Source organism: Sebastes umbrosus, chromosome 17 (genome assembly GCF_015220745.1).
Source record: "Sebastes umbrosus isolate fSebUmb1 chromosome 17, fSebUmb1.pri, whole genome shotgun sequence".
Lineage (NCBI taxonomy): Eukaryota > Metazoa > Chordata > Actinopteri > Perciformes > Sebastidae > Sebastes > Sebastes umbrosus.
The window spans coordinates 18,711,129-18,724,152 of record NC_051285.1 but is presented as its reverse complement, the minus strand read 5'-3'; the positions used below and the strand labels follow the sequence as shown (position 1 = coordinate 18,724,152).

The 13,024-nt window shown below is 41.5% G+C and overlaps 1 protein-coding gene across 3 annotated transcripts in view; it reads right to left on the bottom strand.

Annotated features, from left to right (window-relative positions):
* The window catches only part of gnb2 (guanine nucleotide binding protein (G protein), beta polypeptide 2), a 13,642-nt gene extending 2,875 nt beyond the window's left edge, over window positions 1-10,767 (bottom strand). The window contains exons 1-9 of one of the 3 annotated variants that reach the window (XM_037748887.1): window positions 9,968-10,767; window positions 6,532-6,611; window positions 6,393-6,431; window positions 5,558-5,664; window positions 4,429-4,492; window positions 3,396-3,558; window positions 2,183-2,249; window positions 1,892-2,093; window positions 165-381 (exon numbers count right to left, since the gene is read on the bottom strand). In XM_037748887.1, the coding sequence (XP_037604815.1) occupies window positions 165-381; window positions 1,892-2,093; window positions 2,183-2,249; window positions 3,396-3,558; window positions 4,429-4,492; window positions 5,558-5,664; window positions 6,393-6,431; window positions 6,532-6,588 (916 nt within the window). In that variant the 5' untranslated portion in view covers window positions 6,589-6,611; window positions 9,968-10,767. The remainder of the gene's footprint in view (window positions 1-164; window positions 382-1,891; window positions 2,094-2,182; window positions 2,250-3,395; window positions 3,559-4,428; window positions 4,493-5,557; window positions 5,665-6,392; window positions 6,432-6,531; window positions 6,612-9,967) is intronic. The other 2 variants (XM_037748888.1, XM_037748886.1) reach the window with 2 other exon arrangements.
* Between the last annotated feature and the right edge of the window lie 2,257 nt (window positions 10,768-13,024).

Sequence of the window (13,024 nt, the reverse complement as noted above, 5' to 3'; positions counted from 1 at the left end):
ATACACTTTCACTTTATATATAAAAGGTACAAATGATGTTAATAGTCCTCCGATGTCTCAATGAAGTAACTCCACAATGAATGTAATCCTCACTTCAGCTTCAGGTTGAACCCTTTTAGACCTGCTCTTTGACATCTCACCAACACACAGCTGCTTTCTCTCACCTGCTCTGTCTCCCTTCATGGCGTCCCAGATGTTGCAGTTAAAGTCGTCGTAACCAGCCAGTAGCAAGCGGCCGGAGCGCGAGAAAGCCACGGAGGTGATGCCACAGATGATGTTGTCGTGGCAGTAGAGGCTGAGCTCCTGGTCCGCACGCAGGTCAAACAGCCTGCAGGTGGCGTCGTCAGAGCCCGTGGCGAAGGCGCTGCCGTTGGGAAAGAACTGTGGAGGAGAAACAGGAAGATTAGAAGCAGGAAATGTGGATACAGTTGTATCAAGGTAGGTGATGCCCTAATATGACAAAAAAAACAGTGTTCTCATTGGCTATTGGTGTCTCTGCTCTGAGAGATGATCGCCATGTCCACCTGTCATCTATCATATATAGAACCTGTATGGTGCATCAGTCCAGACTCAGACTCAGCTGGAGTCTGGACTGATGCAGGATATTCAGATATGGTGTTAATTGATAATCTTGTTAATCCTCTAGCGTGCTCCCAGTTTAAATCCCCCCTTAAGCTGGAGACAAGACCGCGTGTGACGTCACAGACAAATCCTGGAGCTGCTCCGTTGAAGGTGTATTAGACAGCACACCGGAGGGACACACTACCACTTTAGACCACGATTACACTGATATCAGGACCACACAATTGGAATTTCTAATAGACCAGTTAAGTCAGCGGTTCCCAACCTTTTTTCCTAAAGAGATCCCTTTTCTATCATTGAGTAAAGTGACGACCCCTGACTAAGTGACATATTTTATAGATATTTCATATCATATTCAATGCATAACAATAACAGTACTAATAAACTGGACATTAACCCAAATAGGGAATGCAATAACTGCAGGAAGTTTGTGTAAAACGAGTGATTTGGATGAATTTTGAGCAGATTATTTCCTGTGAATATTGCATCACAGATGAGTTTTTCTGTTATTTTGAGGATTAATACAATTCTCTGTTTGTATTAAATTTTTTTTTTTAATTTTCAGAAACCATACATATTATAGGCTCCTTTTTGATAAATTCAGTCTTTTCTTCTCCCTGACACTTGGCTATTGTTACATTAGCTCTTTGGTTGTTTTAACTGCTTACTTTTCTAATTTTAAAGTTTATATCTTAAATAATCAAACTTTAAAAGTAACAATTTCATTTAGTTTTCTACACAGAAATTAATGACATGCTGAGATATAGGCCAACTGTATATTTTTTTAAAAAGTTGTTCTACACCCCTTCAAATCAAGAAGGCCTCGCAACCCCTAGTGGTGGTCGGGACCCACACGTTGGGAACCAGTGGGTTAATAGACAGCACATTATGTACTAAACAGTTTTGTTTCTATTTTTGTTCTATCTCTGGTACATTCAGGTTTGTTATTGGGATTGCATAATGTGTTTTGATATTGATTTTTAACGATTTTCTGTCCAATTTGTGGCTAAATTGTAGGTTTATTAGATGGTAAGCAAAGGCAACTTTAAAGACCATTAATAAAATGCCATATTTAGCATATTTTTTTTATTTAGGATTATCTTTCAAGACTCAGCAAAGCTCCTCCAGAGCTTAGGAAGAAAATATATAACTGTTCACAGGCTGAGTAGTACTCTCCATGATGAGTGAACTGAACTTTCTGTGTAAAAATAGATGGAGTGCACCTTTAAACTGCAATCCCAGATTAATTTCCTTTTTGTCAACTTGTAGTTTGGTCACAAGGCCGCCTATGCCCTGAGAACACACTCACACAGATGGCGTTGATGTCCGACTCGTGGCCCGTGAAGGTCTGCCGGCACATGCTGTCCCTGATGTCCCACAGTTTGACCGAGGCGTCGCAGGCTCCGGACACAAAGGTGCGCAGGTCGGGCGACAGGGACAGGCTCATGACGTCGCCACTGTGGCCCGAGAAAACCGTGGTCTGCTGACTCGTCTCGATGTCCCACAGCGCACTGGGGCAAGAGAGGGCGTAGTTAAGACACCGATCGACTCAGGAAAACATGTTTGCACTAGTGGACACTGTCTGATCTCTGCGGCTCACCACGTGGTGTCTCCTGAACTCGTGATGATTTGATTGTCGTCGATGAAACGGCAACATGACAGGTAACCTGAGAGAACAGAGAACACATACACACATTTAGAAGAGTCGGTGATAGTAGAGTGGCATTACTAGCATCTACTGTAATACAATAGGCACAAAATAGGAATATCATTGTAACAGTACACTGAATGTACACAACATTAGGAGGTGATGTGAATGTAATTTCCTGCATTTATATACATTTATTTGGATCTTGCAAATAACAATTTATGATGAAATTGATGACTGAGCCTTCAGTTGTGTGGACCTTGACAGTAGGGCTGTCGGTTATTTTCATTGTCGATTATCTGTTGATTATTTTCTTGATTAATCGATTCATTGTTTGGTCTATAAAATGTCAGAAAATGGTGAAAAATTAGTGTGTCCCAAAGCCCAAGATGACGTCCTCAAACTTTGTCCACAACTCAAACATATTCAGTTTACAGTCATAGAGGAGCAGAGAAACCAAAAAATATTCACATTTAAGAAACTGGAATCAGAGAATTTTGACTTTTTTTCTTAAAAAATTACTCAAATCGATTTATCAATTATCGAAATAGTTGGCGATTAATAGATTAATCGTTGTAGACACCTGATATTTTATGATAATAACATTGTATTTACATCTTTCCCATTAAGAGCGCTGTCCTTTAAAGCCTCATCTTTGATTAATGGTCAATTCTAGTGTCTTTTTAGGAGAATATTCATAGATTAATTGATTTTCATAACCCAAAAAGGATCCAGAGGAGTACTTGTGCCTGCGCTCTTCCTCTCAGGCTGCGTTCGGCCCCAATAAAGACGCATACATCCAACAATAACGCAAGGCGTGTAGCAATTGAGATGCAAAACCTAAGCAAAAGAGTCATAGAGCTCATAAAGCTTATTGCTGTGAACGCACGACAGACACATCTTGATATTACATTGCAGCCCATTTTGCAAATTACGCACAGCAGCACAGTAGCTACAGTCTCACAGACAGGAGCTGGTGTCTCAGCTCATTAAGACGGCGCTGCCCTGCGATTAATTAACCACGTAAATGAAATCTTCATTGTTTAGGGGTTTGGGAGCAGAGCTTTCCCAGGAGGCTGGGGACTGCTGCACGCTCTCATCGGTTTGACTCGCAGGAAGAGGCGAACGCGAGCAGAAGTGAGGTGAGAGTGCGGCGTTCTCTCACCTGTGTGGCCAGGTAGCTCCCGGCTGACCCTGACGTTGCCCTCGCGAGTCTTCAAGCAGTAGATGGAGCAGATGTTGTCCAGGCCTCCGCAGGCCACGTAGTTGCCAGAGGGGGCGTACGCACAGGTCATCACCCAGGAGGAGCGCAGGGGGATGGCGTGGATCTAGGAAGACATTTAACTTTTGAAACCCAATGCAAACCCTTAAACGGACTCTCTGTAAGAATCAGAAAATGCTTGTTAATATTGACACCTGACGCTGTTAAGTCAACAACAGTCAGCGTCCTGTTGCTCGCGCTACCGACACACACGGGACTGAACGTGATTGACAGGCATCATGTTGATTAACGTTAGCAACATTAGCGAGTTAAAACCACAATATCACTATATATTTCACATGCCTGGCAGTAATGTTAGCTTACCAAACGAAGGTCCCTCCATGAATCGAAGACCTGGCCGATGTTGATCCTAATGTTAACTTTTCGTGTTTCAGCCTCCTGACTGTGGTCAGAAGGCACAGGGGAGACACCGTAGTTTTGGCCGTTTGTTGGCGTTAGTGGATGCCATTTCTAACCGAACGTTAGCTATGGTTGCACACTGTTAGCCCTGTAGCATAGCTGAAGAGAGTAAAGGCTCTCGCAAGCGCGGATATTTGTTGGATTTTCCTGGAAAAACGGTCCCCGGTTCTTCACATTAAAAACAGTCTACAGGCTGATAGAGGAAACCCAGAAAGTCGCGGTCAGTCAGTTTTAGGTAAGGTTTGCAATAAAAAACGATTAAAAAACGTTTAAACGTGAAAAAACTTACATACCGTCCCTTTAATAAGAGCGTACAATGGTTTTGTATTAACACTGAGAATCTAATGCCACTGTAAATGTGAGAATAAGTCATCGCAATGGTTGCAAAGGAAGCTGTTATGAGTCAACAACACTCCTACAAGAGAAAGACTTTACTCCACTTTCACTTCCAGTTCGGACGGAGGCCAAGTGGGACTATTTATCCAGCTGAAGAGGAGAATAACTCAGTTGACTTTACCTTGTTAGTGGTGTAGCTGTCCCAGATGATCAGTTTTCCATCTTGAGAGGCACTAACCAGAAGCCTGTGGAGAAAAAACATTCAAAGAGTGACTGGACTACTACTAATACAGGCAAAAAGTTGAAAACTTTAGTTTTACCAAATATTTTAGAACGCACTCATGTGGAATAGAACTGGCACTACAGCTTTCGTACTGTTTGAGTCTATAGCCTGAGCCTCCAAACATGTTTTAAAAGAGACACTTGGATGTTTTGGCTCTGTGTTTTTGAAAAATCAGAGATGTTATCAATTTTTTGAGGCTGTACTGAGGTCAGCATGCTATCACAGTGACAATGCAAACATTCTGATGTGAAGCAGGTATAATGTTTACCATGTTCACCATCTTAGCTTAGCGTTTTAGCATGCTAACATTTTCTAAATAGCACTAAAAACACAGCACAGTGTAAACAATGCAAAGGCCTGAAGATACTGAAGTCATGATATGATCTCATTGCGATTTTAAACATTTTGCGTTTGCTGAGTATTGTGATAAGATATTGCGATTTATTAACTTTATTCAACTGAAAATTATGCAGTTTGTCAACATTTGTTTTATCTAATAAGATACAGTTTTGACTCTCTTCATCTCAGCATTTTCATTCACATATCTTGAGGTCAGAGGTCAAGGGACCCGTTTGAAAATGGACATGCCAGTTTTTCTTCACCAAAATTTAGCATAACTTTGGAGTGTTATTTAACGTCCTTCCCGACAAGCTAACATGACCGGCCATCAAATTGTTAAGAAGTTAATAGTCTCTGTAATGAAAGATTAATACTTGACGTCCGTGTATCGATACAATATTGCCACGCAAAATATCGCAATACTATGCTGTATTGATTTTTTTCTCCCAACCCTAGTTTAAGCTACCACTTTTTTTCAGAACGGTTGGGTGGCTTGCAAGTTTATTAAAAATTATGTGTTAGTTTGTTCCACATTGATGTAATGTATTATCCCTGTAAAGTTGCTATTGTATGGAGCCAAATTGTAATGGTACGTTTAAGCGATGCACAGCACCAGTACAGTGAGTGAAATGCTTTAAATCACAATCAAAGTCAACAACATGAAATGTTTGGTACAGTAGAGACTCACTTCGAGTCAGTGCCCCAGTGCATGGCGTAGATCTTGGCGAGGTGGCCCCGGAGGGTGCGTCTCGTCCGCATCTGAATCCGCCCCACAGGATCCAGACCAGCAGTTATCTAGGTTAGTGAGGAGAGGTTAATCAAAGAATTACTTCTAATGAAATTCACCCTTTATTTTACTACCAGCCATGACAGCGACACTGGTATTGTTTTCACCTTGTGAGTCTGTATGTGAGTCGCCAGGTGTTTATATGTCTGTCTGCAGACAGATTTCTGTCACCGCAATAGTGACAGAAATCTACACGGTTGTGTAACATGCAGTCACGAAACTTTACAGGTGTGTAGTTGAGATAAAAATGAAGGTCGAGTTTGAAGATGGGCGTGGTCCCAGCAAGGGCACCGGAAGTAGAGGAGTACGCCCCTGGCCCGATTTGGCGTCACAAATCTTTACAGGTGTATGTAGCCTTACCTTTTGAGTCTGTGTGTCAAATGTGGTCCTGGAGACACCTGCTGTAGTGGAAACTACCACAGAGATGGTTTTGAGTAATGTACTCTGCCAGGTATTTATATTTCTGTCTGTCTGTAGACAGATTTTGGCACTGCAATCGTGAGCCGCGCAACTGTCTAAGATACAGTCACGAAACTTTAATGGTGTAGTTGAGATCAAAATGTAAGATTTCAAGCAGCTACTCTGTCTTTTCTATGTGAACCCCAAAAAACTTAAGTCTTTAAAACCTGTCAAGTCTCACATGTGATCTTATTATGTTTCCATACTGATGGTCACTAAACCAGTGGTTATCACTAAATTAAAGCCCCCAAAAGCATTTATGTATGCATTCTTGTACCTGTGTCAGGGTTGAATCTCCACATGCTTTCCTGGCATCCTGATGAACATGGAAAAAACAAGACATTACACAACATGTAAATATATCAGCATTATCATCCTAAAAGATAAAACCTGAAGTATAAAAACATTTGACTTACTCGTATCTGGTTCCTAAGCTGCTCGGCCTCCTGGCGAAGCTGCTCCAGCTCACTCATTTTGGATTTGTCCGAGCCGTCACCTGTTGGTCGTGGGACAACTTCAAACATCAGACTCGGATTTACATAAAGTATCATCTCATAATTAATAAAAATGACTGCCGATGTAGGCCTGTATTAGAGTGAGGTCCATTGGGATTAGCATAGTTTCATGCTTTCATAATCCAGTAATCCTGGAGTCCACTTTCATCAAAAAATGAATCAATTAAGAAAAATAATTTACTTAAAATACTGTTTGTAAGAAATAATAAAATAAAAAACACATTTTAATCTCTATGGTTTAGTGAAGCCACACAGTGAGAAAAAACCTTGTAATCTGTTTATGGCTGTGCAACCATGTCTGGTTTAACTGAGGAGAATAATCTGTAATGACTAAGCTGCTATCGAGCATCGCTACCAGGCAGGCAGCAGATAGTGAGCGAACACTCCCTTTAAAGCCGAGGGAACTTGTTACACTTACAGGTTGTGTATCAAGTCACAGCTTGTGCCAATGCTGGACACAGTCATCTTTATGTCATCTCCAAAAAATTAACATGGCAGGAGCTGTGGGCCAACTGGGGTCACACACACACTGTACATCACATCATGCTTTCAGTAGAAAGGAGCATTTCCTGTTCCTGATAGGAGCACAGTTATTCAAACAAGCTTCCCAAACAGGGAGCTTCTATTTGCATTTGTGGAGCAATTCAAATCCACAGCAAACACGCATACAGTGCACGCTGCAAAGGAAGGAGAGCAATTAGCTACAGTAGGTCACTGTTCCCTGGAGGGACCTGCGACCAGATGGATCACACGGCACTAATGGAAGCCAAAAGGGGTGCATCATGGGTCTCAGTCTCCTGGCACAGCTGCTCATTTAGCCAATGAGGAGGAGAAAGGCTGAGGGTGGGGGTGATGATGCATCAGAGATCAGGCCTGGATGGATGGGTCCAGCCAGATGCTCGGATGCATGTTTTTGTCGACTGGAGGGCGAGCAGATTTGTGTTGAAGTCATGCCGATGGATAGTGTGGAAAAAAACACATATCATACAGCCTCCCCCTGTACTGATGCATGGCCTAGTAGCAGGCAAGAGGCTATAGCTCCTTCATGATGAAGACGAACGTTAGAATAAAGCATATTCTCAGTACATTTGAGGTAGGGGTGTAAGAAAATATTGATACACATGAGTATCGCGATGTTTTGTGATACTGTATCAATTCTCCAAAACACTGTATCAATTTTAATAAACCTCTTAAAAATCCATTGGTACCAACCATGTCATAGTAGCTTGTTGCGAATAACGCTCCAAAGTTACGCTAAATTCTGGCGAGGAAAAACTGTCATGGTCCCTTGACCTCTGACCTCAAGATATGTGAATGAAAATGGGTTCTGTGGGTACCCACAAGTCTCCCCTTTACAGACATGCTGACGTTATGATAATATCATGCAGTTTTGGGCAAAAACCATGCAGTTTTAGCATGCAGTAAAAATGTGTTATTTTCACCTATTCTAAAATGGTGTGGTGTTTATACGATGACAGTTTTCCTAAAAAATTACAATTAGGGCTGTCAAAGTTAACGCGATAATAACGCAATAATAACGCAATTTTTTTTTCAACGCCACTAATTTTTCTTTAACAAGTTAAAGATAGGGGCAACGATGTTGGAAAGCTAGCATAATTGGAAAGTAGCATTGCCTTAGGAGCTCCGTCTAAACCCCCACCTTCCAAGGCAACGCCCCCCACACACATGCACCGCCGCATCGTAACTACTTCACAGACAGAGCGGAGAGAGGATCTCAACTCGACAATGCTACCTCATGACAAGTAACCGCGGCAGTGCTACTTTTGGCTGAGTTTTCTCTTCCATTCTCCAGTAAATGTGCGGCGGCGACGCGCTTTGAGCTCAGGCTGGTGTACGCCAAGGGTAGAGAACGAGCAGGGGGCAGTGAGGCATCTGATTGGTTCTGTCCAAGCGGACCACGAGGCAGTGAGTGGTAGACGTTTTTACAGTGTTAAAGCAGCTACAGATGACGGCTCTTTTCCATACCTTTTTTAGAGCTCAAAAGTAATGGATCACTGTCGAGGTGTAAAGACCATTTCAACCAATATAACAAACAGTGTATACTGGATAACATTGTCAACCCTGCCTTTAACACCATTGATATTTTGGAGGTTGTAGCGGTCTCAGTTTTAAAGCTATAGCGAAGATACTGGCATAATATGAAACTAAAAAAACCTAAGAAATCATTGGTACCAACCATGTCATACTAGCTTGTCGAGAAGGAGGTTAAATAACACTCCAAACTTACGCTAATTTTTGGCAAGGCCATTTTCAAAAGAGGTCCCTTGACCTCTATGTGAATGAAAATGGGTTCTATGGGTACCCACAAATCTCCCATTTACAGACATGCCCACTTTAAGATAATCACATGCAGTTTGGGGCAAGTCATAGTCAAGTCAGCAAACTGACACACTGACAGCTGTTGAGCTTCTGTTTGCCATGTTATGATTTGAGCATTTTTTTTATGCTAAATGCAGTACCTGTGAGGGTTTCTGGACAATAATTGTCATTGTTTTATGTTGTTAATTGATTTCCAGTAATAATATATACATACATTTGCATAAAGCATGCATAATTGCCCACTCCCATGTTGATAAGAGTATTAAATACTTGACAAATCTCCCTTTAAGGTAAATTTTGAACAGATAGAAAAATGCGTGATTCGTTTGCAATTAATCGCGATTAACTATGGACAATCATGCAATTAAGTATTTTAATCGATTAAGAGCCCTAATCACAATACATCGCCTTGCTTACAGTATCGCAATACATCGCAATAAATTGAATTGTTAGCCCTGTATCATGATATGTATCGTATCGCCAGATTCATGCCCTAATTTGAGGGAGTTATGGGCAGATTTTTTTTAACACAAGCAAGGAGACAGAAATTCAAAGATGCCAAAGTGTGACTGGCCCCACCCCTTTGGATCTGATGTGGAGCTCCACCAACATGGCATGGCTACATCTGCAAACTGGAGGAGAGTGCAGAGAGCCCACAACCAATGCATGTTTCACAGAGTAAATGTTAATATCTGCTCGCTCCCAGGTTCACACATGCGGCCCTATAGTGGGCTGTGAGCTCTGTAGGGGAACAAGCCACATTCAGATATAGCTTATAGGATAAACCCCATAGGGGTTTTATTTCACCGTCCGCATAGATATTCCTAGTGTAGGCCCCATGAATGCAGGCTACATCCCATATTGATCAGCACAGTGGCTGCTGCTGCTGATGAAGGCCTTGACCACATCTCGTTTCAGATGCGGAGCTCCTAAAATGCGGATGTAGCTAAATTAATTTAGCCGAAATGATGGGCACATCACCACCCAGCCATCTTACCCCTCCACAGGCCGGCCTACAGCGGCTGTCACAGCGTCTCATAATGGGTGGCTACCTGTTAATTCTCCTGATGATTTTGCTGCTTTTTTGTCCTGCTGCCGTGAAAAAGCAACGTCCCCCCCAACAAAAAAAAATCCCGTGGAGGATTTAGCTATTAAGCTATTTTTCACTCATTAAAAAAAAGATCCACTTAAAGCTCCGTGTGTCACGATTAGTTTCCAAATCCGAACAGGAGAAGGGCTACACACATTTCCATTTGTCTGCTTTAGTGGAGCCTCCTGGAAAAAAAGATGAAATCTGCTGCTGCCGTGTTGCCGTTTCCTCCTCGAAATGTTATCCCCCCTTTTCACGCCCGAAAGGTTAACAAAAACATCTTTGTCCAACGCGACGTAAACAAACACAATTGAGCTCAGCGCTGGCCATTAAATAGCCTACAATACTATTCAGTCCGTTTTACTCCGATTCTGCTTTTCGTGACGTTATCGTCGTTTCCTTCCTCTCTCTGGTTTCCTCCTCCCTCTGCCGACACTTCATCAGGACAGCCGCCTCCGAGCCAACACTGAACTACTGAGTCAAATCTGCCTCTTATAGCTAGAAAATAATTGCATTAAAATAAAGCTGCAAGAAATCAAGCCATCTGTAGATGGACTGACTGCGTGGATTTGCTCCCTTCCCAGTGTAATGAGAGGCGGCCTCTAGCTCGGTCCCTTATCCAGACGGTTCCTGTTTTTTCTTTCTGAATATCATCATTCAGAAACAGTCAGCCAGATCAGATCACGCGGTGGGCGCTTGCTTGCAGAAGGATCCTCAAATCCGGGCATGAAGCATGTTTCAACCACACCCATCTCTTAAATACTAGTAAATACCTTGACCCCCCCTCTGATCAGACCAGTCTGCATCAATTTAATCTGTTCAGGGGGACAAACTAGGAGTTGATCCTAAAGTGAGGGGTCCCTATAAATTAAATATTTTTAATTATGATCATTTCATGTTTTGCAGGGTGCAGCACAAAAATGTTAAAGCCAGGCAGTGTTCTGAACATAAATCCTCCACTTTGAATGGGGAATTTACAGAATATAGCCTACATCATGCTTTTCCAGTGATTTGGAGGGCAAATGAACAAGAAATCAGCGCATAAAGAGTTGAACTGGTGGTTGGATCAGGTGATTTTGCAGTTGCTCTACTGCAGGGGTGTCCAAACGTATTCCCTTGGAGGCCCAAGACTGAAACTTAAACCTGCAGTAGGCAGAATATTTTTGGCATCATTGGGCAAGAATTCCATAATAACCTTTCAGCATATTGTAATTCAAATGTTCTGAGAGAAAACTAGACTTCTGCACTTCCTCATGGCTCTGTTTTCAGGATTGGGGTGTGGGATGTATAAAATAAATTGGATTTGGATGTGATTCAGAAATTCACCCAATATTCTATAATCACTCATCACTGCAATATTGTCCTGTGTTATCCCGTTAGTCTGTGGAAAAACTCCAGGATTTGTCACAACATTCTATATCTGTTTAAAGAAAAAATGTGTTTTGCTTATATATATATATATATATTACCTCACTTGGATGTTTGAACTGGCAGAATGATGTGTGTGCAGTTTGACACTAGTAAGCTGTTTTCATATTTATCTGCTGAACAAGGAAAAGTGTATCTGTGCTCACCTTGGACCTTTTCAATGGTCCAATATGCAATTTACACAAGTGTCAGGTGGAAACCTCCAGTGGACACACTGAGAATGGACTTTACAATGAAGTAGGAGACATCTTGTGTCCAGCAGTGACACTTGAAATGTTTGTAAATTCTATCTATCTATCTATCTATCTATCTGTCTATCATGCTGGCTCTTTTAATGGAAAAATATTTTTTGAATATTTAACAATGTAAAGGCCATGCTCTGGAGCTAATTTTGAAATTCGTACATTTTCAAAATGACACAAGAAAAAATGACTTTAATCCAACTTGTTGGTCTGTGATGGGTGTTAACAGTCCAGCAGGGATCATGGAACAAATTATATGCAAATAAAAAATGCATATTATATATTAGATCCTCTGTATTTTTCTGTAGGCGACTGTTTATGTCTAGAGAACATTACATTTTGGCATTTTTGTTTAGTGTTATAAGACATGGGAAGAGTCTATGAAACCATTTGTCAAGGAGCGTTTGAAGTAAGGTTGTGAAGATGCTGCATGTCCAACAAGTGGTTGGCTGAACTGCTACAGACAGTAGACAATGCCCTCCTTAAAGCTACAGTGGGTAGAAATGGCACAACTATGATTAAAAAAAGTTATTTTCATAAAATGGTCACTACATCCTGACAGAAGTGCATGAGATAGGTAATTTGAAAAAAATCATGTGTCTCTGTGTCCTCCAGTGCTCCTAATGGCGTCTGCAATATTTCAAAGACCGGAGGAAAACAACCAATCAGAGCCAAGCTGGAACCTGCCATCTCTGAGCAGCTGTCAATCACTCACAAACTCTGATCAAATGTCAAACTAGGCAGCGCTGATCAAATATGAATCAATATTCTGTTACTGTAATGCTTATTTCTCTCCTCAAATGGTTTCAGAAACACCTTGTAGTGTACTGTTTAGCTGTAAAATGAGAAAGTGTGTGACCCACCAGCCATGTTGAGATGAGTTGAGGAAATACTAAGCACCACCCACCAGCCAGAGCACAACCAATAGGAACGCTCTCTCTCTCGCTGTCTCTCTGAAATGACCTGTGATTGGCCAAAGTCTCCCGTCACAGGCTAGATTTTTTAAAGCCTGAAAACAGAGCCATGAGGAGGTACAGAAGTCTAGTTTTCTCTCAGAACACTTGAATTACAACATGCTGAAATTTTATTATTGAATTTCTGCCCAATGATGCCAAAAATATTCTGCCTACTGCAGCGTTAACCCTCTCTCTAACATCATGTAATCCCCATATCAATCCCCTTGTTTATTTTCAATGCTGGTTTGTTTTCCTGGAGCAGAATCGACTTCTATAGAATGCAAATTGTTAGCATTGGATTTGTTCATTTTTGAGAACAGATCCATTATTTTAATGAA